General features: G+C 34.6%; 3 protein-coding genes across 5 annotated transcripts; 1 reads left to right on the top strand and 2 right to left on the bottom strand.

Annotated features, from left to right (window-relative positions):
• Positions 1-487: 487 nt before the first annotated feature.
• LOC120623879 (glutamine-dependent NAD(+) synthetase) lies at positions 488-22,891 on the bottom strand. 3 transcript variants are annotated; one of them, XM_039890155.1, is made up of 13 exons: positions 22,824-22,891; positions 10,768-10,924; positions 10,145-10,400; positions 9,927-10,072; positions 9,328-9,577; positions 8,254-8,458; positions 7,848-7,994; positions 7,066-7,214; positions 5,636-5,791; positions 4,358-4,572; positions 2,944-3,166; positions 1,815-1,991; positions 488-801 (listed from the first exon to the last, which is right to left on the bottom strand). In XM_039890155.1, exons 2-13 carry the CDS (start codon positions 10,911-10,913, stop codon positions 667-669), a joined length of 2,205 nt encoding a protein of 734 aa, XP_039746089.1. In that variant the 5' UTR covers positions 10,914-10,924; positions 22,824-22,891; the 3' UTR covers positions 488-666. The 3 variants fall into 3 exon arrangements, with proteins under 3 accessions (XP_039746089.1, XP_039746091.1, XP_039746092.1); XM_039890157.1 differs by having other exon boundaries at positions 22,828-22,883; XM_039890158.1 differs by lacking the exon at positions 22,824-22,891 and adding an exon at positions 14,885-14,974.
• On the top strand, positions 16,357-21,400 carry LOC120623927 (cytosolic carboxypeptidase 2-like). The gene is given in 17 exon segments (XM_039890221.1): positions 16,357-16,561; positions 16,660-16,835; positions 17,089-17,241; positions 17,482-17,714; positions 17,947-18,093; positions 18,202-18,460; positions 18,573-18,737; positions 18,868-18,983; positions 19,051-19,210; positions 19,281-19,600; positions 19,678-19,798; positions 19,878-19,949; positions 20,026-20,208; positions 20,320-20,468; positions 20,548-20,721; positions 20,821-21,015; positions 21,097-21,400. Coding segments are annotated over 17 exon segments (3,132 nt in total).
• Positions 22,892-23,830: 939 nt separating the features above from the next.
• Positions 23,831-25,785, bottom strand: LOC120623880. The gene is made up of 4 exons (XM_039890159.1): positions 25,777-25,785; positions 25,123-25,209; positions 24,662-24,760; positions 23,831-24,142 (listed from the first exon to the last, which is right to left on the bottom strand). Exons 1-4 carry the CDS (start codon positions 25,783-25,785, stop codon positions 23,831-23,833), a joined length of 507 nt encoding a protein of 168 aa, XP_039746093.1.
• Positions 25,786-27,123: the final 1,338 nt, after the last annotated feature.

Raw genomic sequence — 27,123 nt, 5'->3', positions numbered from 1 at the left:
AAATATCAAAATATTCCACATAAAAAAAAAACTAATTAACTTATCATCACATTAAGGATCTAATATAGGAAATTAACGCCAATTACTGCCTATCGATCAATAATAATATACTACATGTGCTTTCAGTTTTCAAAAAGTGGCCGACAGATCTTATTACACCCACGATTCGAGAACGTTTTTTCGCGAAAACCAATGAGAGTAAGCTTAAGGTCCAGAAATGCAATATAAGTGACGGAATATCTTATTAAATCTATTCGATATTCTTAAACACAGCAGATATCTGTAAACATATCACGATAGTAGTAAGATTACTCGGTATTGCTTTTAGGATTTTTTTATAGTGCCTTAGACAGTGGCGTGAATGTGCATGTATTAAACATGCACAAAAGCACTGCCTACCCTAAAATTTATATATAACTCGTATAGAAGGAGGATTTTGGCCATTTTATGCAATTTTACTGCCGTATGCATACCCTCGCAAGAAACCCAGTGCACGCCACTGGTCTTAGACACTTTGTATGCATTTAAAATATCTGCTTTTCAGAAGATTTTATATGAGATAGCAAATCTAGTACACTATTGAATGAACCCTAACTTTGCGCCAAAAAAAATACGAAAAATTTCACAACAATTTTTTTTTCTATAATTGTGCTGCTTTAATTTAATTTAAATTAATACTCCCTTTCTATCCCTTCGCATATTAAAGTTAAGGGTTATGTTTGGGTTTGAACTCGACGGGGACTCCGGTTTTGTATTAGCTTCACCCTGCTTGATACGTTTCTCCTTTCCCATTTGAGCGACCTGAAACCAAACGATGGTATAAAACAATGCAATTCGTACTGACAACCCAACAGCTTGTGAACCCAAATTTTTAAACAACCGTTTTTTTTTTCGCTGCGTCAGTTAGGATAAATAAACGTTACGAAATCGTTCCCTTTAGAACCCATACCGGTAATCGCTACAATCTTAATACCGCGCAAGCGAAATTATCAAAGTTTTCAGGACACACCAAAATACTCTCTTATCTAATTATGTAGAAATCAAATGGGTAATAAATCCGACAATATTGCTAAGAAATATCTATCATGCGATTTTTGTACAAAATAATAAGACAAATACGACAAAACTTTGAACGCCGAGTGGCGCAGCGACCCTGCTTTCTGAGTCCAAGGTCGTGGGTTCGATTCCCACAACTGGAAAATGTTTGTGTGATGAACATGAATGTTTTTCAGTGTCTGGGTGTTTATCTGTATATTATAAGTATTTATGTGTATTATATTCATAAAAAAATATTCATCAGCTATCTTAGTACCCATAACACAAGCTACGCTTACTTTGGGGCTAGATGGCGATGTGTGTATTGTCGTAGTATATTTATTTATTAACTCTTTATTGTATCTCCTATATAATATTGCTAATTTTTTTTTATTAAACTACCTGTTAACCCTTGAATGCAATCTAACCTGCTGGAAAGTGATGATGCAGTCTAAGATGTTGGCGGGCTAACCTGTTTGGGAGTATGGCAGTTATATTTAGCCCATATATAATTGGTTTCCAAGCGGCATCGTACCGGAATCATCGTATCGTACCGCTAAATCGCTAAGCGGCACGTCTGCATCGGTAGCGTGGTAAGTTGCCACGGCCGAAGCCTCCAGGCCAGACCAGAGAAAATTCGGAAATAATAGATTACCAAATTGCCCTGCTGGAACTCGGAACCTCCAAGTTGAAACCACAGCACTCACCGCTGCACCATGGAGGCAGAAGGTGTGCGACGATATTATTCTTTACAGCCTGGGATTAATTAAGTCACTTACAGTGTCGTCGATGGTTTTGAACTGCCAGTTCCAGTGGACACGGTAGAGAAACGGGCGGTGGTCGAATCGGTTGTCGTCGGGACTGTAGGTCTCCGCGTGGTACGACGGTGTGAGAACCGTCATTTTATGGCGGTTGATGGCGTAACAGCGGAAGAAATGCTTCACCTTCTCCGCTACCTAGAATTAAAATATTTGGAATGTTACAATTTGAAAATTTGTCCCCAACTCTTTTTATTTAATACCCGGATCGCCTAGTGGGTCAGGCTTCGGCTTTCCTTTCGAGGAGACCGAGTTCGAGCCCCGGCCTGCAACACTATGTACGATTAAATTGAAGCAATTTAAATATCACTAGCTTTAAACGGTGAAGGAAAACATCAAGACAAGTGTTGATCTGTTGTCTTGATGTATTTAATCTGTTTATAGGCAATTTTTTCCCAGTCACCATCTGCTTAGTCTCACTATGTTTTCCTTTGCCGTTATAAGAGTTGCTTAAAACGCACATAGCTCCGAAATAATAAAGGCGAATGATTGCACACAGCCCCCCTAAAACTTCGCACTATCGCCTCTGCATTGACAAAAATAACATATTTTTGAAATTATACTTCTTTTGGCGCGTTAGAGAAAAATTACGAGAGTAAGTTTTCACGATGCGCGCGCACACCGTCACAAAATAAAGTCTTACAGTCACAAACAAAGTAAAATTAGGGACATCTACGTATTTTTTCGTGACAACTGTATTCATGATATGTATTTGTTTGTGATATTTAAATAAACTTTATTTAACTAAATAATCCGTTATAATAAAACTTTTAATCCATTAAATACCTTTTTTCTATTGTTAGTCTCCTTTTTTCTACAAACGAAATTTTTGAAAAGATTTTTATTTTGTTACGCCAAAGAAGTATAACTTCTAACGCTTGTACAAAAGTACACACACGTTTTTCTGATTTTTTTTATATATAAAGATTGAATGAATGAAATACACTTTATTGTAAACCAAATTTAAAAAAAAAGCATGAAAAACATATACACAATTAAAATAAAGGAGAAAAGGTACAATATATATATCATGTTAATCCATAAAAACTTTAACGTATTATTTTTAGAAAAGTATTGCACTATGACATACCTCTTGCGGCGTACACTTGCCATTCCACTTATGAACAAGCTTTTGAAACATGCTGAATGGTCCACAGTGGTACGTCTTCCTCAGGCGACCGAACTCGGACAGTTCTGCGTATGTCATTCCCATGTCTTGTTCGTCGGTCTGTGTTATCTGACCATCGGTCAGCGGTTCTAGTTCCGCCGTTGGTGGCGCTTGGAGTATTTCAGAGAGTGACGGCAAGAAGAATCTGTTTAACAAACGAAACATTGACCATTGATTGATCTTTGACGCTTGGTCTTCTTGTTAAAACTTAACTGTCTTACCTCTGTACAAAATATTGTATTAATATCTAATAACTAATAGTGATAAACAAAAATAAAACGTTAAAGTGTAAGACCACGGTTGGGTTTTTCTTTTTATAAGGAACATGATGTTCAATGATGATATTTGTGTACGACATCGAAGCATGTGCAGTTATATGAAAATTAAAAATTAGACCAATACGAGGCAAACCGCGAAGATTCTATACAAATTATATATTTCCCATTCTTTTATTTTTTACGTATCCTGATAAAAAGCGCAGCTAAACGTGATAACACCGCCTTTGCACGCTCTATTTTCTTTTCTAAGTTTCAAACAAACAAACAAGTTTGACTAGTAGATAATTCTTAGTATTATGTTTGCCTCATAAGTACGTATTGTATTTTTCTAGTGCAGTAAAGATTAAAATATAATAATAACTTATAATAATAATAACTCCACATTGGATGTCTAGCTTTTAAAACGTGACGGCTTCGCATTTCACATGTTAAAAATAACACATTCACATTTAAACACATCTTTTTTATAATATTTTTATTTTTATTTTTGATTGGCCCGAGATTCGCAGGTTCAAATCCAGTCGGTTCCGAAAATTTTTATATGCATTTTAAATTTATAAAATACACACATCGCTATATAGCTCCAAAGTAAGCGTAGCTTGTGTTATGGGTACTAAGATAACTGATGAATATTTTGATACACACAAATATTTAGTACATACAGATAAAACAATGTTAAGTTGTGGGAATCGAATCCCCGGCCTTTGTCTCAGAAAACAGGTTTGCTGCCCACTGCCTGCCCACTTAATCTTAATATATATAAATCTCCTGTCACGATGTTTGTCCGCGATGGACTCCTAAACTAATTAACCGATTTTGAATTAAATGGGCACACCGTGAGCAGTCTGGTCCAACTTAAGAGATAGGATAGCTTAGATCTTTAATTATAGTCGCAATTTTATTTTATATATTATATATATATATATATATATATATATATATATATATACTACTATAATCATTTAAGGCTTAGCGATACTGAAGACTTTAAAAACAAAATCAAACGCAGACGAAGTCGCGGGCAACAGCTAGTTATTATATAAATATATATTATTTACCGGCTTTTAGCGTACTGCAGGAAGGACTTTAAGTCTGTCTTAGATACTCCTCCAATGGGGTTCACATCGGCACTCGAGCAATCGTATTTTGTCATGTATCCTCTAAGTGCCTCGTCTACGTTCGATGAACCGAGTACAAGCAAACCACCCGGTCTTCCGCGCACCCAGAGCATTAGTTGTGCGAATAAATACGATAAAACCATTCGAAGGCGTGCCTGTGAATCCAAAATACAAGGAAGCATTTAGGTCTAAGAATCCCAGGAAGCACCTCTAGGTCTCTTTTTTATATTAGGTAGGTATTTGCTTTTTATTTTTATGTTTATAGACGAGCGCTTGACTGACACACCTGATTGTAAGCGATGATGCAGCCTAAGGTGGAGGGCGGTTGCATAGAAGATGCCTATTCACTCTTGATTTGAAGGTACTCATATTGTAGGCTCTGGGAAAATGGAAGCTGGAAGGGTGTTTCCAGATCCTATCGGTGCGGATCCGAAACGAAGATGTGAAGCGCTTCGTACCCGCCCGCGGGATATCGACCACGTAGGGATGCGATTTGTAATAACTTGCTCCAACGGTGAGGGAAAACATCGTGAGGAAACCTGAGAATTCGTCATAATGTTCCCAAAGGCGTGTCGAGCCCACCAATCCGCACTGAGCCAGCGTGATGGACTACGGCTTTAACCTCTTCATTATGGGAGGAGATCCGTGCCCTGTAGTAGGCCGGTAATGGGTTGATATGATGATGAATCCAATCAAGGTCTCAGGGTTAAGTAGTGTGTCATCTTGCACTTTCAATTAATTGTCCATCCGTCTTTCGGTGCTACTTAAAAAGGCGGATCTTAAAATTCACAGATATTATGTAAATCTTTACATAAATTTACATAGATTTACATACCTGTGAATTTGAGGACCCTTCTTTCGTTAAAAATTTGAGTACTCAACAGGATGAGTCAAACTTATTCATTTTCTTTTTATTCGTTGGAACTTGGAAAGCACTTTTAAGAGTATAAACTATTATTTTTTACTCTATTTGGATAAATGATGACTATTAGGGGTAGCTAGTTTCACATACATTTTGGCAATGGGTTTTAAACACCAAAAGTTTAAAACCAATTTTTCACATTGAGACATTTGATCTCAAAAAGTCTATCTCTAGAGATTTCATAAAATTACATTGATATTTATAGTAAAAGTCATACTATATGGCAAAAGGATACTAATTTCTTTTTAGATAGAAATGTCAAATAATACATTTTTTGATATGAAAGTTGAATGTACCTGAATGTTTTGCAAGGCAAGATTTTGCCGCGGACAACCTCCCTTGGTCCTGAACTTTGGTACTAGTCCAGTGGCGGTAGTGAATATACCTATTACCGCACTAACAGCGGAATCAATCACTATTGGAAAGTGATAACTACCTATTTCACTGGCAAGCTGCAAATATACAGATGATTATTTATCATCACAAAAATATAAGACATTTTTTATTACCTCGTTTATAAAAAATATCCGTGAAATAATGTCCGTAAGCGAGTAAGCGTGTACTTATATAGAATCCAGTGAAAGCACTTTTAAATTTAAAATTGTCTATTTTTAAGAGTAAGTAGTATGTCCAACAGTTCGCTAAATAACTACAAAAGCAGAAACATTTCGTTTTCTTTTTTAGGTATGTCACGAATTATGTCTATTTTATTTTGAAGTTCTACCACTAGATTCTACATAGGTACTCGTTCATTCGCTACTCGTGGTATGTGCACGTTTTTTTTAACAAATTTTTAATTTACAACGTAAAAGTTAATTTAATTTTTTTAGAAAACAAGAGATCCTAAACGACACCGATATTTTACAAGGAACATACCGATTAGAAACTTTTTTTAAGAATAATTTGTCATAATAAAGTTATCACACAATTTGTCTTGGAAGTACCTACTAGGTGCATTTAAAGAATAAAACAAATCCTGGCAAAAATAAAGAAAAATGTGAAAATGAATTTATTTCAAGTATGCTTACTTTTATTGACTTTTTGAATGTCAATATTGTCTGTCTAAAATGTACTCTACCGCCGGTTGGAAGTCACATTCTAACAAGTAAAAGCCGGCAAAAAACTCAACAGTTAGTTGCTCTTTTCCAAAATCGACATTATAAAATTTCACATTCATTATCCATCCTCTAACTTTTCTAAGTTATGTGCATTTTAAGGAATTAAAATATCACTTGCTTCAACGGTTAAGGATAAACATCATGAGGAAACCTGCATGCCTAAGAGTTCTCCAAAACGTTCTCAAAGGCGTGTGAAGTCCACCAAGCCGCACTGGGCCAGGGTAGTGGACTACTGATTTAACCCCTCCTCGGCCATTAATGGGTTGCTATGATCATGATTCATCCTGTAAGACATTAGACGGATGTTTCCAAGTAACCTTGCCAATATAAAAACAACCATGCAGCAAGGTCTTATTGCTTACATATAAATTTAAAGATTACCTAAGGAATCATATTATAAAAGCATACACTCAATTACAAAAAGGATATCTGCACCTTTCGCAGGCAATATGAAGATGTGACAGCCAGTGGCGTGCACTTCGTACATTCACAAAAGCACCGCCTACCCTAATGAAGTTAGGGTTATAGGTTATATAAGTTAGCAATAATCTGTGACCAGTGCACGCCACTGGTCACGGATTATTTACCTGAGAGGCTCGCTTATTTACCTGAGAGGCTCTTTGTTTAGTCTCCTGGCTAGAGTTCTCCGACGCCATGTAGCACGTTACAAGTAGCCGATTACAAAGCTCCATCGGGTCGGAAGGCGTGTAGTCTGCTTGACAGAGGATCTTGCGAACATCGTATAAAACTTGACTCTCTAAAAAAGTCGTAAAAATTAACAGACTCCAAATAAGCCCTCAGCAGGGCTAGTACGGACAAGAGACAAAAATTATATCCCCCCCATTATATCCCCTGACAAAGAATATAATTAATGTGTCCACCTGCTAAAGCACGCGAATATGGAATAGGAGAAGTTTACCCCCGTTTATTAATACACATATATTATTTGAATATTATTTTCACTAATATAAATAAAGAAATAAATAATAATAAATAAATATACTACGACAATACACACATCGCCATCTAGCCGCTTATTAAGCGTAGCTTGTGTTATGGGTACTCCGATGACTGATGAATATTTTTATGAATAATATACATAAAATACTTATAATATACAGATAAACACCCAGACACTGAAAAACATTCATGTTCATCACATAAACATTTTCCAGTCGTGGGAATCGAACCCACGGCCTTTGACTCAGAATGCAGGCTCGCTGCAAACTGCGCCAATGGGCCGTCGTTATATAATAATTGTTTTGCAAATATTGAAACACGGTCAAGGTCTATTTTACACGAGTTCATACTCTCTCGAATGTGAGCGTGCAAATCTCATGATAGTCGGTGTTCAGTGGAATCGTTATGGAATGCTATGGCAAAAGTTTACCTCCTTTCTGTACAGCTTCACAAATCTGTGTGCACATAGAGAAAACAATACACGCCGTGCTAGTAGAGTCCACACCCCCACTTAGCGGAAGGAAGAATCCACCCTGTCCTGATCTCCGTAGGTAATCCCACAACCAACACGCCGGACCTAAAAATATGTTCAATCTTTGTTGATTATCGTTGACATGTGCTTAAACCAAGTGTCTAAAGTATTTAAGCTCAAAAAATGTCTATAATTTTTTTTTTATAGATTTTGGCAACAAGCAATAATGATTAAAGATGCATATAAAACAAAGGATATTATAAATGAAATGAAATTTGAAAATAAGTCACTTAACAATATTATTGGCAATCCTGAAGTAAGCTTTATAACTTCTGTCTCAGGCTAAATATATATAAATACCTACCTAATTCTATTTCTTCTTCAGGTGTCAAATATTTCCATTCGATCGGTGGGCTTATAGTGAGATGTACGTCTTCATCATCGGATAATGCAAAATCTACAGGAATCCGAGGAAACGGTACATTTGAGGTGGCCAAATGGCTCCTAGAGCGGAGTTTTGTACGATAAGATCGTATGTCTTCTAAATCTATTGTGGCTGTTATCACTTCCTAAAATTTCATTATTAGTTGGTTGGATTAACCACATATGATTTGAGGAAATACAGAAAAACTGTCTCCTTGGAATAGAACCGGGGACCAAGATTCATAGAGGAAATCAGAAACACGTATCTTAAAAAATTTACAGCATATAGAAAAGTCACGGCCATTGGTCATCTACAATGTAGTCCAAAACGAAGTTACCTGATACATCAATAAATTATCATATCAAGTGATACTTCCATTGCTAGACGTAGATTAACATAGAATTTCTAATTACACAGTCATGCACCACCTGTAACCAGTGACTTCCGAATTCCGATGATTCTACGATGTCGTTTGTCAATTCTATTAGTGGAGGTCAACCGACGCTGCTTTCAGAAGTGGGATCGCTACTCCAGCTGATTGGGACTACAATATCCAGCCATGCTCTGAGCAGCGTGCTATGCTGTAACTTGTATAATTGCTCCATCAGCTCCGAAAGTCGCTGAGCTATGCCGATTTCTGATTGGAGTAGAGATACATCTCCATCGCCCGCTGAGTGACAGAGCTTTCTTATCAGGTCCACAAACTCTTCCTAGCATTATAAATGCGTTAGTGTGTTGGTTTATTTGTTTATCATCTATGTTTACATCAACCGTGGCATCGAGTTTGATGAAATTCGGCCCATATATGGAAATGTAAGTAAGATACTTTTTACACGTGGTCCGGAGGCCATTTTAAGAAAGTATTTTTTTCCATATAAAGCATTATCAATCTGGGCAACATTTTCATATTAAACACGGGGACATTTGTACCCTGGGAAGCAAATGCTGCCTGCCTACGTGGAGGAAGACACAGGTAATAGCTAGTACATACTAAATGCTTTAAGGAGTACTTACAACATCGTGTAGTGCAAATTGAAGACCACGACTAACAACCTCTCCGTTTACTGTAACACATGAGCAACCGTTAAAATAGATCCTTTGCCCGTCGCAGCCCCTCAAATTGCTAAACAAATACGCTCCTCCGCTCTTAAATGTAGCGCTTTTAACTAAATCTACAGTAACGTACGCTTTACGTAATTCCATGTAACTGCCAGAGCCATTTGATATTATTTCAACTCCATCGAGGCCCATAGGGATATGTCGACTGAAAATGAATACTTAGTTTATTAATCTAAAAACTAACTGCACGGAATTTATTTTGGTATATGTATTATAGTATAGCTAATACTTTGGCTTAATTTAATAATATTTTTATACAGATAAATAATAGGATTACTCCAAGACGAGAGGGACTAGAAACCCAATCAATCAATCAAGTTAAATTCAGAAACAAAGTTGCTCGATAAATGTGTTAAATCTGGACCCACTCATCGGATGAGCTTTTCTGAATATCGTAAAGATCTGATGAAAATTGTATTTTAGTGCAATGTACAGCCGAATATAAGAACAACACTTCATTATCTATTTCTATTACAAAAAACAAACGATTTTACCTTTGAGGATTCCATAACTCTTCGCAAATTTCGAAACCAATACATGTGTCTCTAGTGGAAATTACTGCATCACCTATAGGAACTGTAGTCTGATTAGTGATTGCCGTTATCATTCGTGGTAAGTAATAATCTTCCACTTGACGTTCCTGTAACATAATGAAACATTCGAATGCGGTTTCAAAGACTACAATTCTATTATGTACTTATGTCTGACCTACCTTTGTCCAACCAGAAAACCATCGTGTCTCTCTGTAGTTGCCATCTTCACATAATATCATCTTCGGTCTTATCAGAAGAATGTTCTTATTGAGAAAAGCAACTCGACAGTTATAGGATACATTTCTGTGTTGAACTGGCATTCCAACATCTACAAGAATATCTTTACATGTTGGTGATTTTAGCAGTTCCGCTATTACTTGCCAGCTATGAAGGAATGTGTCTGGTTCGTGAAAGTGATCCTCGCAACTATATCCGCTATAAAAAGGGTCTTATTAAAGTACTAAACATATTATATATCTACTTCAAGCTTTAGCTACAACCTAAGTGTGGGTTCTTTAATTGCGCTTCCTGAATTTGATAATATTGAGACGTGTATTCGATAGACGGACGGCCACTTTTCCTGCCTTTCGATCAAGTGAAATGTTTATTTTTGTGAAATTAACGAAATTACTCTATGACGCCATCTCGATCGTCTAAACTTCATTAATTCCTTTCTTTTTGTGTTTGTGTCGGAACCCCGGAACCCAAAATCCGGAAACCCCGCTTTCTACCCCAATTCGGTAAGCACGATTAACAAAACGAAACAAAAGCTTAATAATATTTAATTCCAAGGTTTACTTACCATATTTCCAATTCTGGTCCCGTTCTATATAAAGCCCCCATTTCTTTGGCCTCTTGGATTGATTGCAGAATTCTATTCAAGTTTCCTTCGAAATCCAGAGCCCATTGATTTAGCGTGCATACTGCTACTACTACTTTTCGACCCATTTTGTAATGACCTTTAAATAATAAGATTTTGTTTCAAAAATTAAATTATTCATCTGACAGGAAATCTGATAAAAAAGCTGTTGCCCGAAATATCGTCCACGTTTTTTTTAATATTTGCGCGAACCGATAGTTTTAGCGTATTAAAAAGTGCCCATCCCTAGGATCTATCCTTCTCTAGGACGCAAGATATCTTTGTACAGAATTTTGACACATCAGCGTAGTACTCGTAGTTCAACCAAACATAGTAACAAACAAACAAACAGACTCGCACGCATTAACAATAAAGTATGGATAGTAGTATGTAGATATAATTCAATTAAAGATTAAACCCTTTGCATATTATGTATTCAAGTGCTCGGATTAAATGGTTTAGTTTATTTTTTTCCTCCAGAAATATTTTGTAGATGTTTGTCTAGCCCTGAAGCAGGAAATAAGCTTTTTTACCCTCTTGCACCGGAAAGCAAATCGAGTCATCGTTTTTTTTACACTACGATACGTTTTAGTTAGCTTTTGTCTGCAATCTCACCTGATGGTGGTGAAATGATGACGCAGACTAAAATAGAAGCGGGCTAACCTTCGAAGCCTAGACTAGATTTGAAAAAAATCTGAAATTATAGTGTTAGCGGTTGCTCCCCCTGGCTGATACCTACGCTACGCCATAAACATGTTGTGACGTCACTACAAGATTCATTAATATAGAATTGCTTTAAAAGTACTATTTTGCTTTAAATAATTCGTAATAATACTTGTGTAAATAATTAATGTTTTCCAAATAGAATAATAACAATATATTTTGTGAAATAGCTTACCGGAAACTAATATCATAAAATATTATTTATTAGTTCGTTTTGTTGTCAACATTGTAAACGGTACCTGAGCCGTATAAAAGTAGAAACATTTCATTCTGTATCAAGTAGTTGTAGGGGGAAACTCTTCTCGATTATATGTCAAATGTAAAAAGTGAAAAATAGTATTATTCCAAGTCCTATCCCCACGTTCTTCAACAATAGTCTCTGTCGGTGATCGAACCAGCACCTGCCCCTTATAAATCCACGGCGCTTATAGGCCAGAGAGGAAGACAAATTATGACTAACCTCTTATAATAATTGTTAAAAGCTCCCTAGTAGTGGAATATTCATAGTGTGAAGATGATGAAACTACCTAGGTACCACCGATGTCAAAGTCAAATTCAATTAACTACCAATTGACATCTTGGAGATGTCTCTTAAAAAGTTCAAAGTTTGTATTAAACGTAAGCTTATAGAAAAGTCCTATTATAGTATAAAGGACTACGTAATCGATAATAAAGCTTGGGTGTAAAGTATTGCTCTAACCAGGTTGCTCTTCTGATAATTTAAAATGACATTGTGAGATGGTGATAATAAAAAAAACACCCGGCTAAGTTTGTTGTGGGCTTCTTAGACCAGGACGCGTTTGGAACACTCGTAGCTTTAGTTTTAAGTTTACGAATGTGGTTATCGCCATCATCTCACTACCGTGTAATTCTTATGTACGCATCAAAAGTGCCACCTATGGGCCTACTTGAATAAAGGTATTTTTGACTTTGACTTTGACTTTGATAATTCTTTATTCAAATATAGATGGCTCATTTGATGCGTATATTAAGTACATGGAAAATATGACATAGAAGTGAGTGGATGGCGATAACGGAATTCGTCAACTTAAAACTAAAGCTACGAGTGTTCCAAACGCGCCCTGATCTAAGATGATTAGATGGTTTATTACTATTAATTATTATAACACGCATATACCTATGTATTTTTTTTTTATAAAGCTTACAAAAATAAATACATATACCTAAGTCAGTAGGCTCTTATATAATGAAAATATACAAATCATAGTTCAGCTTTAAATCCGCTGCATTTGAGTATACAATCATGAAAATATGATCGAAGAAGAAAAAGCGCATGCAATGGTATTTTCAGTATAATTATTCAGGTAGGGGTACGAATATAGAGACATAGTAGGTACTGCACGATTCATTGATGAGTGACACACGACAGGGCGGTCTCAAGAAATCGATCCGCACCGTTCCGTGCCAGGCTGCGGCCAATCACCTCGGTATATCCTACGACCCCTACAAAAGGTCTACGCACTGTTAAAACAACCGAGTTGGCGACTGACTAAAATACTTACCCTACACAAAATAAGAACACTATGACATTCCAGCCGAGTCCGTTGCCTTTTGAAATGTAATAATTGAGGGCTCACGAGAGAAAAACAATATTGTTTCGCCGCTAAATTTTGTCTACAACCACCTATTTATTTATTTTACTAACCAAGCGAAGTCCGGTCTTAGACTTTATTTGCAATTTGCCCGTCTGTCCGAGTTTTCAGTTAAAGGATATATCTATTATGTAACTTAACATTCCCACAAAAAATATAAATTCTAGTTATTCCCCACTGTTTCATCCATCGTTTGATTTAAAAGAAATCGGATTAGTTATTTATAATGTTTAGCATCCGACCAACCGCTTCGCACTGCCCGCTCGTGCTGTTGCTTAATTAGTTATTTATAAACCACGTTTAGCATCCGACCAACCGCGTCGCACTGCCCGCTCGTGCTCGTACCTACTTCGATTTCGCTTAGCGTTCTCTTTTACTTTTTCGTTTTGCTCGGCTCCGCAGCGGCGTTTATAGTGTGATGTTAAATATATTATATACTAATATACTAGTATACTTTAAAACCTGTGCAAAATATATAGATTTTTCAAATCTCTTGAACGACAATGTATCTTATTCTTGTTTGAAATCGTGAATTTAAAAATTTCAAGAGCTTATGAATACTAATCCGTTATTGAATAGAAAATATAAAAATTCCCTTTTTTCCGGGATGTTTCTTTTCGTTCCTCGAAAGTTTATGGTTTTTTATGGTTTTTTGCCTTACAGCGTGAGGCTCAAGTTCGGGTCGTTTATTTTTTGAATCAATCTTCTAGTTTGAGCGAAATGTGTGTGTGTGAAGATTCACAAACATTTCACACACATTCTAATGGGAGACTAAAAACACGTTAGAATGCATTGAAACAGAACTGAAAATTGTTGGTTCTAGCTCAGCATAACCTCGTACGTAACCGACGTACCATATCTATAAAATCAAAATTAAAGATTATGCTAAGCAGCCAAGTTTGTCGTAAACACGCCCTAAGACATTAAACATTCACAAGGTTATTGTGAAATATTTTAATATGAATATATCTAAATATAATTCAATTGTCTTACCTGAAATGTAATTTCTTTGTTATCGCCAGCAAGGTATATCGACTAACTAGCACAGTTGCCTTGGCAACTAATAGATATAACTTAATAAACTTGGCCCCAATTGGCGACCTATTTTTGCCAAATATCAGAATTTAAAAGACCACAGAGACGAGCTAATAATTATAACATAGAATAATTAACTAATATTTTTGGAAACATAATTATAATTGAAAAAAGAGTCTATACAGACACAGTTTCGTAGCAGAACTTAGTCGCTTGGTTTGGTCGGTAACCGCAACCTAAGCTTCATTAAAGAAAGCCCCTAGACCTGCTCCAATTTAGAAAAGATCCACCGAAACTCAAACTCATATATATACCTACCTCTAGTTTTCGCATAAGCATTTGCAATTTTTTTCTCCATACTACATCGTAGAGGTAAAATTTGTCGCACGCTATTGGATCAGGCATTGTGTACTTGGCAAAGTAAAATTGTTAATTAAATGTCAAGTCAACTACTTAAAATGACATTAAATTAGCAAACATTTTTCGTTTCTTTTAGTGAACTATACCAATGCGGCAACGTAGGCGGTAACAAAGAAATTATCTATTCGGTATACAATTCCAAAAGCATTTTATCATTATTTAGAGGCTATTTTAAGCTAGATATGCTGAAACGATTATATCTGTCTGTTATTTTATTATTTCAAGGCTAAATATTTGCTGAAAAGTAGAGACCTAAATTTAGAACTCACGGATGAGATACAGGCTTCCTCCGAATACGAAAAGAGCTGAAATCCACCACGCTGCTCCAATAAGGTTTGACGATAAAGAACAATATTGAAAATATTGTACTATTCAGGTCAAAATACAAAATTGCAGAATGTGTGAATGGACCAATTACTGTAAAAAAGTTCAAGTTCCTATTTATTACTAGGCACATATTTAAGGTAAGGTAAACTGCCAAAAATATTTCATTATCATCAAAAGAAGCCTTGCAAAAACGAGATTGTATCAAAAAGTCCCATTTAATAAATCAAAAGTTGATGATAAAATATTAAAAGCAAGAAGGAAAGTTTATTATAATTTCATATTCGGAACTTCTTGTTGTTCGTATATCTGTAAAAAGTTTAGCGATTAAAAACGAAGTCGGCAGCAAACTTTGAATTGAACCTTTCCACACAAGTTCATACATTACGCGGAAGTGCAGTCACCTTTCAGGTTTCAGGGAAACTGAAAGCGCTTATGCTACGTATCAGTAATTAGATAACTTCCGTGGAAATTTTCAAGTTATCCGAACAATAATAATTATATTTCACTTTTGGTAAAAATAAAAAATTGGCTTAAAATATTTTAAGCAATCTACTGTTGTGTGACCGTAACAAATATGGCAACTTATAAAATTTTACTTCTAATTGGGGAAAATTAGTCTTATACGTTTGAATAAAGCTAGGTATTATAATTCCTACAGCTATCTAGATACCCATAGTAGTGTCTGAAAGGATAGCTGTGAAAGGAATTTACTGGTGGGAAGCCATAGGTGGACGTTGCATTCAGTCCGAAGGTGGGAACGCAAAGGATTGGTCAGGAAAGCTGTTGCACTGATTTTTAATTTAATATATTTCTAAGTTTTCTATGCGTTGTTACAAATGTGACGTGAACAAAGAAAAATTCTAATGGAACGGAATAAATTGGAGAAAGAAATTACGAAAAGTGACGAAAAAGGTAAGCTAAATGCTCATGATATACAATTTAGTTTCTTAAATGTGTCTTTGTTATCTTGTTAATTTTAAACGGAACAGTCAGATAACTCTAAAATATTACTTTGGCAGAAGTTGAATTTATTTTATAAATGTACTTATTTTTATCGCGTTCGTTCAACAGTAGGTACATTGTCAAAAGCAACCACGCAACAATATCTAATTAATAGGTTTCAAACTTTATACTGCCTGACGTCACAAATCACTTGATAAAGCGCTATGCGATCGAAGCATGCCATCAGTAGGGTTTTCGTCTCGGAATCACAATAAACTTTTGGAACACGAAAACCTCAGTTCGCTTCCGTGCGCCGATTCACCCGCCAGTTTACACGACAAAGCTGACGATTATTATCAGTCTAAACAGATTTGCAGCCATGGTGACAGATTATTTAATAAAACATATAAACGCGATGAGAATAACTTAACCAATAACGAAATAAATATCACCGGTAGACAACTTCCCTAAAATGTTATGGTGGAAACAACTTGAACGTGTACAACATAACGTAATGATGATAGAGCAAGAAGAACAGCGGAGAGACTTCATAGAAAACACAACGGTGACGTTGACGCTCCCTACTAGGGACCCGGTATTACAAGATAATTTATTGATAGCGAATATAGACCAAGTGAAAACTTTACAAGCTTCTCTTTTTCCTGTATGCAATAGAGGTGACGAGTTCGCACGTTTTTAATATCCTGGCAATATTATAATTATATAAATAAAACAATAGGAAAAAATAAATAAACATAAATTGTATTTTTTTCAGGAACATTTATATCCAACTTTCTTCACAATAATATTAAAACAAATCAACTAGAAATAAATACCGATATAAAAACTTTTAAGACGACAGCAAAACTTAGAGAGCCTAGAGATCTATTTGCACTTCCGAAAGAACTTGATTGTCCACAACAAGCACCAAGGTGGCCATCAGAATGTCAAGTGAGAATAGTTTATCAATATACCGATAGTTATTTTTGATTAAAACGCTCCTCCGTAAAACTTGGTTTTTCCCGCTAGCAAACTAAGACAGTTTTGCTTTCTACACCAATAAAATTACCAAAACAATCCATAGGAAAACAGTTATCTTAAATACACATTTTGAATTTGTTATACAAAAAGTTCTGAATGTGAACTTTTTGTCTGGCTGAATAATCCTACCTTTTTGAATTGATAAATTATAGTTTACTCCTAGGTTGTAGAGGAAAGAATACAGCATATAATGTGGAGTCCAGCGTCACCTGAACCTTACTATATAGCTACGGGAAAGGAGCTAAAACCTCAACCAGTTGGAGAGGAAGCGGGCACAGTGATTTTCCAGTACTATCCAATGAGTGCAGTTAACTACGTAAGTTTACAAACAACAAGCTTTTATCCACGAATTTACGTAGACTGATTATCCCGGGATAACATCACTTTGCAAATCCTTACTTATATTGATTCTTTTTGTTTAGCTTTTTTCATCTTTGTACTGTTTTTTTGAAAACAAGTAGCGTTTCCAAGCAACTGTTTTTTTTTAAAAAGAAATTTGGTATTCTGGCTGGATTTTGGGCTATGATGTTACAGTATTTTTTCTATCTTATTACAGTTTAGCCGTTCCTCAGTTGGTGGATCTCGATTGTTCCTTTCCGCGTGCACCAGTGCAGGAGGAGACGATGAACTACGGTTCGAATCACGTTTTGAAAGCGGCAATTTGGCGAAAGCAATTAAAATAACGTCTGCTTACTATGAACTACACCTCCGTACTGATATATACACGAACAGACACATGCAATGGTTTTATTTCAGAGTTTCCAACACCAAAAAGCAAATGATGTACAGGTAGGTTCGGATTAACATTGAGGCAATTTGGCCACACTTTTCCAATTGTTTAAAAGTGCATAATCTACATACGCTACCTTCACTTAATGAGCAAAGTCGGGTTAACTTGGGGAGAGACTTTCGAGTTTGTAAACCTCAAAATTAACTCATGTTCTGCAGTAAAATGGATACTCTCATCAAGTCATCACATAACAATTACGTAAGTGTGCAATTCTTTTTTTCGCTCTTTCAGATTTTCTATAGTAAATCTATCAAAACCCGAAAGTCTGTACAATGAAGGAATGCGACCTTTATTATACTCGACGAAGGACGCACAATTACATTCGATCGGTTGGAGACGTTGCGGTGATAACATCGCTTACTACAAAAATGACTCAACGTAAGCTACCATTTATGTATGAAACTGGAAACCTATAAAAATTGCAGAACTTTGGTTAGCTGTAAATAGCTTTGGTTTTTTAACACTGATAATTTATTACATTTACAGATGCGAGGAGGAAGAGCAATATCCTAGTTATACTTTGACATTCAACATAGAGTTCCCGCACACAGACGACGCCGTATACATAGCACATTGTTATCCATATACATATTCAGATTTACAAGAATATCTATCGAGGTTACAAGCACATCCAGTCAAATCAATGTATTCCAAATTACGACTTCTATGTCGAACTTTAGCTGGAAACAACGTATATTACTTGACAATCACAGCTCCGCAAAATTGTACTGAAATGGAACCAAAAGTATGTAGAATGATTATATAGCTACTATTTCATGGAACCTATAGCAAGTGCCTAAATTATTGTAATGTATAAAATAATGCCTAAATGTTTCAAATCATAACTTTCCCAACAGAAAAAGAAGGCTGTTATAATAACAGCACGAGTTCATCCAGGTGAAAGTCCATCGTCGTGGATGATGAAAGGCTTTATGGACTATTTAACTGGAGATACGAATCAAGCTCGAGAACTTAGAGAAAAATTTATATTCAAACTAGTTCCTATGCTAAATCCGGATGGAGTAAGTACTGAACATTTTTAAGAAAATTTTAGCAAATCATCTCTGAATAAAACTGAAAGCAATTAAAAAAATAGTCCAACAAAATGAATTCGTTAAACACATTTAGTAAACATAAAAATCCATATTTCAGGTCATAGTCGGCAATAACCGTTGTTCACTAACTGGAAAAGACCTAAATCGGCAATATCGAACCGTAATAAGAGAAACTTACCCCCCCGTTTGGCATACCAAAGTTATGATACGGAGGTAATAATGGTATGAATTTAAATGGAAATAAATAACTTTTAATTATTCTTAACCTGATTTAGCGTAGGTTACAGGAAGAATGTGGGGTGGCAATGTATGTGGATTTACATGCTCATTCAAGGAAACATAATGTGTTCATTTATGGATGCGAAAGCAGAAAAAACTCCGAAAAGCGTTTGCAGGAACAAGTTTTTCCTTTGATGTTACATAAAAATGCAGCTGATAAGGTAATATGAAGTAAATAAATCTATTACTTACACACATGGACAATTTCATAAGAAAATTTTTATGTTGCAGTTTTCATTCGAAAATTGTAAATTTAGGATTCAACGCAGCAAAGAAGGTACAGCAAGAGTTGTAATTTGGATGTTAGGAGTTGCTAACAGTTATACAATGGAAGCATCATTTGGAGGAACAGAACTGGGTAGTCGAATGTCAACACATTTCTCCGCCCAAGATTACGAGAGCCTCGGACGAACGTTTTGCGAAACTTTACTTGATTTCTATGATGAAGACCCAAGCAAAGAAAAATTAAGAACGAAAATAGTTACTCGTCTATTAAAAGAAGGTTCTAACGCTGATGAACCGACCAATATCGATTTATCAGATTATTCGAGGTGTGCAAAGTATAAATATGTTTTAAAAGTTTTATCGATCAAGTGTTATGTTAAAAATTTCTTGATTATAATTGCAGTGACGAAGGGGATACATCTAGCAGCAGTTCAGAAGCTGGCCCTCCAAAAGAGCGTTCAAGCAAAACACAAATTGCACCACCGCCATCACCTATCCTACCTGATATTATTAACACTGATATTGTAAGATAAATACCACCTTACTATGCTCATGCTAACTTGCAATAATATTAAATTATTAACTAAAAAAATGTTTCAACAGAAACCCCGAAAACAAAGACTAGAAAAAATAAACAGGATAGAGAAGAAGAAAACAAAAAGGGAAACATTACAGGTCCTGATTTTGGTATTAGACTAAATATTCAAAATTTTCTTATGCAAATAACGCAAATTATTTTTTTATATTATAGGTTTCGAGAGCTACAATTGACCTGACATCAGATGCGATGACAGACGCTTCATCAGATTGTGATTCGTTGGAGGAAAATATCAGTCCCGTAAGAAGAGTGCGAAAACTGCTACAAATATCAGGAAAGCAAAAACCAAGGAGAAAAAAGAAAATGCCACCTGAATTGAAAGTTTTTCCAGTGCCGGTAAATATATTTCTTTTTTTCTTGAAGTTGGAGTTTGAATTTTGATGGCTGCTCACTACTGTTTTAAAATCAACCTTATTTTCCATTATGTGGTTTACATTTTATTTCCAGACAAGTGATTCACCATTTAATTCAGATCGTGAAAGAAAATGCTCAAAAGGAAGCAGACCAAGAAGTGTATCAATGATAACTGAGCCACTTAATAGACCTAAATTAAAACCTGCTTCATGGCATCAATTCCGCCATTTACCAGCTCCTAAGTATAAAAAATCATATGTTTCTTATGTTTTTATTAAATAATTTAATTGAGTCCAAATATTCAATGTATTTCCGTAACAGGTGTTTAACAGAAATAAAGAGCAGGAATAATCCAACAGAATTACAGGTTAAATTAAATCTGTTAAAGAAAAATATTTGGACTGGAGTACAAAATGAGGAAAAAGGACCTTTATCCTGGGGCATTTCCAGTTTTGCTATGAATTCATATTTTACTGACAGTGAAGCTTTGCTCAGGTATTTCTTTTAAATGAATTAAATAACCATCAATTAGCTTGGTAGTCAATAATTCATTGTTTTTGCTCATTAGCATATATTTTATTTACTCAGTTACAGTTAATCTCTTATGTGTTTCTTCAAAAGGTCTTGTTCTAAAAAGTTGGAAGAATTAGAAGATGAACGTAAGAGAAGCAAAGATGAGAAAAAGAAAAAGAAACTCAAAACAAAGAAAATTTCTGTAAAAGTGCCAAATACTGAGGACATATTAGAACCTATAAATAAAACTTCTAAAACAAATAAGAAAAAGGGAAAGTAAGAATCATTTAATTAAAAATTCAAAAAGTTGTAGCATTATGAAACATTAAAATAATTCTAAAATATGTTTATTTTTAGGTTAAAACATGCAAAATCAGAAAGTATATCGCACATGAACAGTACTAGTTTCACAGACATACCTAGGAATACTCAAGCACAACATAACCAAGCCAAATCAGCCTTTAGAAAGAGTGCATTTGTTGCTACTGCAATACAAGCAAAGAAATCAAGTCGGAAAACCAATGCAATTATTTCAGAAAATTCAGATTCAGATGCTTCTATACAAGTTACTAAAAAAATTAAGAAAAAGACAAAGGCGTCAAAAAAGCAACCACTGAAGCAAAGCAAAAACAAGAGTAAGGACGATTTTGGTGATGAGTAATGACTATGTATTATTCATCCAGACATTCATAAATGCAAGCAACATATTGGCATCAAGTTCAATAATGAATGAGGTCTTACATTGCGGAATTCCGTGATAAATAAATAACATTCAGATTTAGCAAATGTTCATTGAATAGTCAACATCTTCTGCTCTGATGTTTGAGTGAGACATTTTGAAGATCTATTTAAGGTGGTGTCTAAAGATTGAAAAAATTATAAATTGCATCGGGCAAATTTATTAGGTTTTTGCAGATTATAACAAAATATAAATAAATGTTCATTGTATGACACAATTGCATAAAAATATTGTAATCTGTCTAGACTGACTTTTATGTATGTATAATAAAGTAAAAATACTGACTGTGTGAAAATTCATGTAAATTACATTATATATAAGCAGATATGACCTATATGGTGGTAACAACCACAAAGGTGTTTGCTCCTTAGAATTTTAATTTTCACGGCAAACAATTTTGCTCAGATTATTTTTCATTATAACTTATACCCACAATACTATCATACATGAAGCAGTAATGAACAATTCTTGTAGCTAAGAGGATTAATGGATATTAGGGTCCGAGTTGCCAGTGCAAGATTGCTACACCAGCTGCTAGTGTAGCAATCTTGCACTGGCAACTCGGAGCCCCTCAACACAAGTGGACATCAATTCAAAGAGACAACAGAAAATTTCCCCATAATACTTTAAGACTAAGGTGTTTATTTTAATATATATAACTTAACAAGAATTCTTATTAGACTTGTTGTTAAGTCATTTATATCACACACACAGTACAGTAATACTGTGTTGATTGTGAGTTTGACATGATAAATATTTACTTGCCCTTGTTTACTTTAGCTTTATTTCTGAGATTGTTAACTGACATGAAATTGTATTATTAATGAATTTTTGAGTTTGTAACAGTACTTCAGGTTGTAAAAAGTATAACAACATATTACAGCAATTTTGTCAAATAAAATTGTTTCCACTTGGTAGATCTTTCCATGATGCTGCTGTGTATTTCCCAAACATATTTCTCTACATACTTGGAAAACTTTTAAACAACTAAGAGGTTAGTTAAAATTAAGTGCCAGCTCTGAATTGGTATTTTGTATATAGGGCATCACTATTAACTAACTAATTCCTTATTACACAAAGCTATTTAGTTGTAGATAACAATTGAAAAGATAACAATGAGAGTTATATCACTATTAGAACTGCTCATGCATCTTGAGTTTAAACTTTAAATAAACTTGTGTAAATGTTTTAAGCCAAAACTCAAAAGTAGGATGAAATAATATATAAATTAAAGTAAATAATTTGTATGTTTAAAAATATATATAATATTTAAATAATAGCGCAGACCGCTGAGGGTTATGATAACAGCACGGTCGCAGTAAAAGGAATATTTATTTTTAATTACTTACGTTACACGTAGCAAAGTAATGAAATTTACAAAGGTTTTATTTAAAGATTAATTATTTATATTAATAATTAAAGGACTTGTCACAAAACAACAAAAATAAAGTTAAAATTCAAAATATCAAAGCAAAACATTGTTGTATGAGTGACAACTGACAAATGCCAACTGTCAAGTGACATTCAATTGACACATCAACATGACTGATGACATATTTTTGCATGATATTCTGCCCCTTATCTGCCCTCGTACGTTATGAAATATATAATTTATTTTGTTTTTGAACCCGCTTCCCTTTAACAGAATTGATGAATTCAATTCATTCGGTATATGAACTATAATGTGTATTATTCTCCTAAGTAAATTTAGAAGAACAACGTACTTAATGACCACGAACTGAGCAAAGATTAATAAGCTACCGAAGTAATAACGCATCACTAACAAGTAACAACCCATTAACTACAGGGCCCAACGGCCCACTACGGGGTACGGCTCTCCTCTCAAAATGAGAAAGGCTTAAGCCCCAGTCTACCACGCTGGCCAAGTGCGGATTGGCAACATTATAAAGAACCCTCCTGTTTTCTGTTTTCTTTTTTCTTTTGGGTTTGGTTGGTTCATCAGGGAACACGGTACTCTCATAAGTTTACAACTTAAAATTAAAGAAAAACATAATTAAAAATTCCTTTGACCAGTTCGGGAGGCAGATTCCATACCGGGAAGAAGCCGGCAAGAAAATCATCAGATTACCCTTTTCCAACAGCATATTTTTACAGCTTATCAATCGTTTTTCAATTTCGTGAGAGATGAAAGCAGAAAGCCCTGTGCCGAGCAGCCAACATTAATTAGTAGCTTACGGCATTGATTTACTGTCACTTAATAGTGACATTTAAGTAGTTGTTACTGCAATCTACGCATATGTACATAAACCATTTTGAACATTGTATATTTAATATAACGAAAAGTATTTTTCTAACTTTAGCTATACCTACCATAAATAAATAATCACTAGTTTAACAAACGTTGGTTAACCAACTCGTTTGCGTTAAATTACTAGATGAAGTACAAAATGAAATTGAAACTGGTGTAGCTGCGGAAAACGCTAATACCCTAAGTTCCCCAGCGTCAGAAAATTGTAATGCATTGCTTATTCTTAACCCAGTAGAAGTAAATCCGGGGGTTTGCGGGTCTCCTGTGATAGGATTGAAACTGCCACACCTTGTTTTTGCCAAAATACATGACGTTACATTTGTATAAAATCGTACATTATCACTATCGAGTGTTATGTTAACACCAGTCCGAGCTTCTCTCGTGCATTGAGTTATCTGAAAATACAATAATGACAAAAATTAAACTTTTGGTAGTGACCTATATTCAGCCAGACGAGTACATTATTTGACGGCCGATTGGCGCAGTTTGCAGCGACCCTGCTTTCTGAGTCCAAGGCCGTGGGTTCGATTCCCACTACTGGAAAATGTTTGTGTGATGACCATGAATGTTTGTCAGTGTCTGGGTGTTTACATGTATATTATTCATAAAAATATTCATCAGTCATCTTAGTACCCATAACACAAGCTACGCTTACTTTGGGGCTAGATGGCGATGTGTGTATTGTCGCAGTATATTTATTTATTTATATTTATATATACAGAAGGTACTGTATAGATAAATTGATCAAAGTATACATCATATTCGAAACAATAATTAGTAGGTACAAGTTTTCCAAGATGGAGCCTTTACTTAATCCTTGCTATTCGTGTTTTGATTAATAATGTAGGTAGGTATAGTTCAATATTTTCCATTGACTGATAATGTTAAAATCCTTAATGATCCTATAATCTTACCAAATTAACAGAATTCGTTCGTCGTAAACATCGTACAAAATCACAATAGCCCATATAACAACCAGATGGTTGAACATTCAGTGCAGAAGTTGATAAAGCCTAAAAACAAATATATAGTGTTAATTTTTGGCAACAGCTTGATAAGTGTTATGAGTTAAAAGATAATTATTACTAAGTTAATTATATAAATGTTTCTGGAACTAAATTAATAGTATAGAACTATAACACATTGCTATTATTCCATGGTTATTATGTTTTAGAGGGATAACTTTTAAGCTAAAATGTAATACTTTTTTGAAAGGACAAAAAAAAAAGAAGGATAACAGACATAAGATTACATAGGTTAATCACTTTCCCTACAAATATAAAAAACAATGTGATAAAAACTGTCAAATTTGTAGGTAATTATCAGTTTCATGTTTAAAAGAAATAGTGATTTTAGGAAAAATAAAATATATCACCATTAAATTTGTAGCACAGCTTGCGTAAGACGTGTTCGCAAAATATTGTACAGCACAAACACTTAAAGCATTAAGCTCTTGTGGACCCTGAGAAAACAAATCATCTTTTTAATAAGACCATCGATATAAAACATAACATGTTCAGCTAAAACCTGTACTATGTAATACATACGCAAATAAAAATATTTTAGTATATTGAACTTTGTCCAACTTGCCTTATTTTGTAAACAATCTTTTCTGTACTTACTCGTTATAGTTTTTAATAATCGAAAAAAAACTAGTTTCTTTTAATGGTTAAAAACGAATAAAATAAAAAAAGATTTTCTTTGGATGTCGTTAAAATATAAAAAAAAATATATAATAAAAAGTAATGAAAAGATTAACAATCTTTTAATCTTTTCATAGTAACATAAGTTAATAAAAATGGAAAAATGTTAGAATAGGATTTTCAGATTGATCGGAAAACTTAGTAATAATAAAAATTAGTTATTATATTATTTTCCATTAGAATTCTCAATAATTTACTATTTATAATTTGTACCTCATCACATACCCCAGACATTGATATGACCCGAGAAAATCGCAATTTACTATTGATAATAATTAAATGCATTAATTTAATGTGTTACTATCATAACATAACATGTTACATACCTCGGGCATTGATGTGACCCGAGAAAAACATGCGATACACGCATCACGTACAGTTACATTAGTTGGCTGGGCTGTGCTACAAGCTAGATTCAGTAGATTTTGCAGTTTCACCCTAAAATTAGATTATTTATATTATTTTATTTACTCTTAATGTTAATGAAAATTAAAGTTGCGGAAAAATAAGATTTTAGGACTTGCCCATTTGTCGGACAGAGAGCGGTAATTTTTTGAGATTTCCATTGCAGCAATTTGTTTTTCACATCATTAAGATCAAAAATTCCGTTTGCTGACGCACCTACCTAGAAAACATTTAAAATACAATTGCATTATGAAATTATTTTACTACTACTGCTAGTATAATGAGAAAGTAATCAATGTTTCTGACCTCGCTAAAATTTAGCAAGTTTAGATTCTTCCATTGTAATATATTTTTTTGCACCTCATTTAGATCTAAAAATGTACCAGAAATCCCAATCTGTTGGACAATGGAAATAAAACAAAAGTGAAGAATTATATTAGTGCTCTTCATATAAAAAAGAACAAAAGTGTAGTGCCTGAGAAAGTATGAAATTATACTTACAACAAATGTGATTAAAATACCGTAATGAACTTTAATGAACATTTTTATAAGCGCAATGCGCAGTTACTGAAGAGTGTCTGTCCGTCAAATAAAACAGCTTCACAGTCAAGTAAACAACAAATTTCACAATATGTACTAAATGGTTACCCAGTAAAAAGTGATAGCGAAATCGACGCATGTACCTAAATTTATAAGTATGAATCGTAAATTGTGGTACATGATTCCGTAGCTTAATTTTCATAATACTAGGTAGGTAGCTTAGGTACATGACGGGTGCTCAGAGAATGTGGAAGGCGTATGCACAGTAGTTAGTTTGTTAAGCATAAACAGCATCTACCACTTAAAACACCCAAAAATATCTTTCAAAGTGTACTATCGTTGATGAACATAAAATAAATAAGTACCTACAGGGTAAGTTACATATAATAATGATATAATTATAATGTATCCTTTCCTATCCTATCCTATCCTACGCTTTCACGCTAAAACTACTTAACCGATCCTCATGAAACTTTGTACACATATTCTTGGAAGTGTTAGAAGTAATATAGAATACTTTTTATCCCGACATTAAGCTCGCTTACTTTGGGAGAGGGGATGAAAGTGTTTGAGGATTTATACCAAACTCCAACAAATTATAACCGATTTAAGTAATATTTTTTCTACTATAGAGGTTATAATATGTATTTAATTTGGCCCAAACTTTGTGTAGATCTGATGAATGTGGTTTGAGATAGAGGACATAACTCCTCAGCGGACAGCAGCAA

This window comes from Pararge aegeria, chromosome 5 (assembly GCF_905163445.1).
Source record: "Pararge aegeria chromosome 5, ilParAegt1.1, whole genome shotgun sequence".
Lineage (NCBI taxonomy): Eukaryota > Metazoa > Arthropoda > Insecta > Lepidoptera > Nymphalidae > Pararge > Pararge aegeria.
This window is presented reverse-complemented; position numbering and strand designations above follow the sequence as displayed.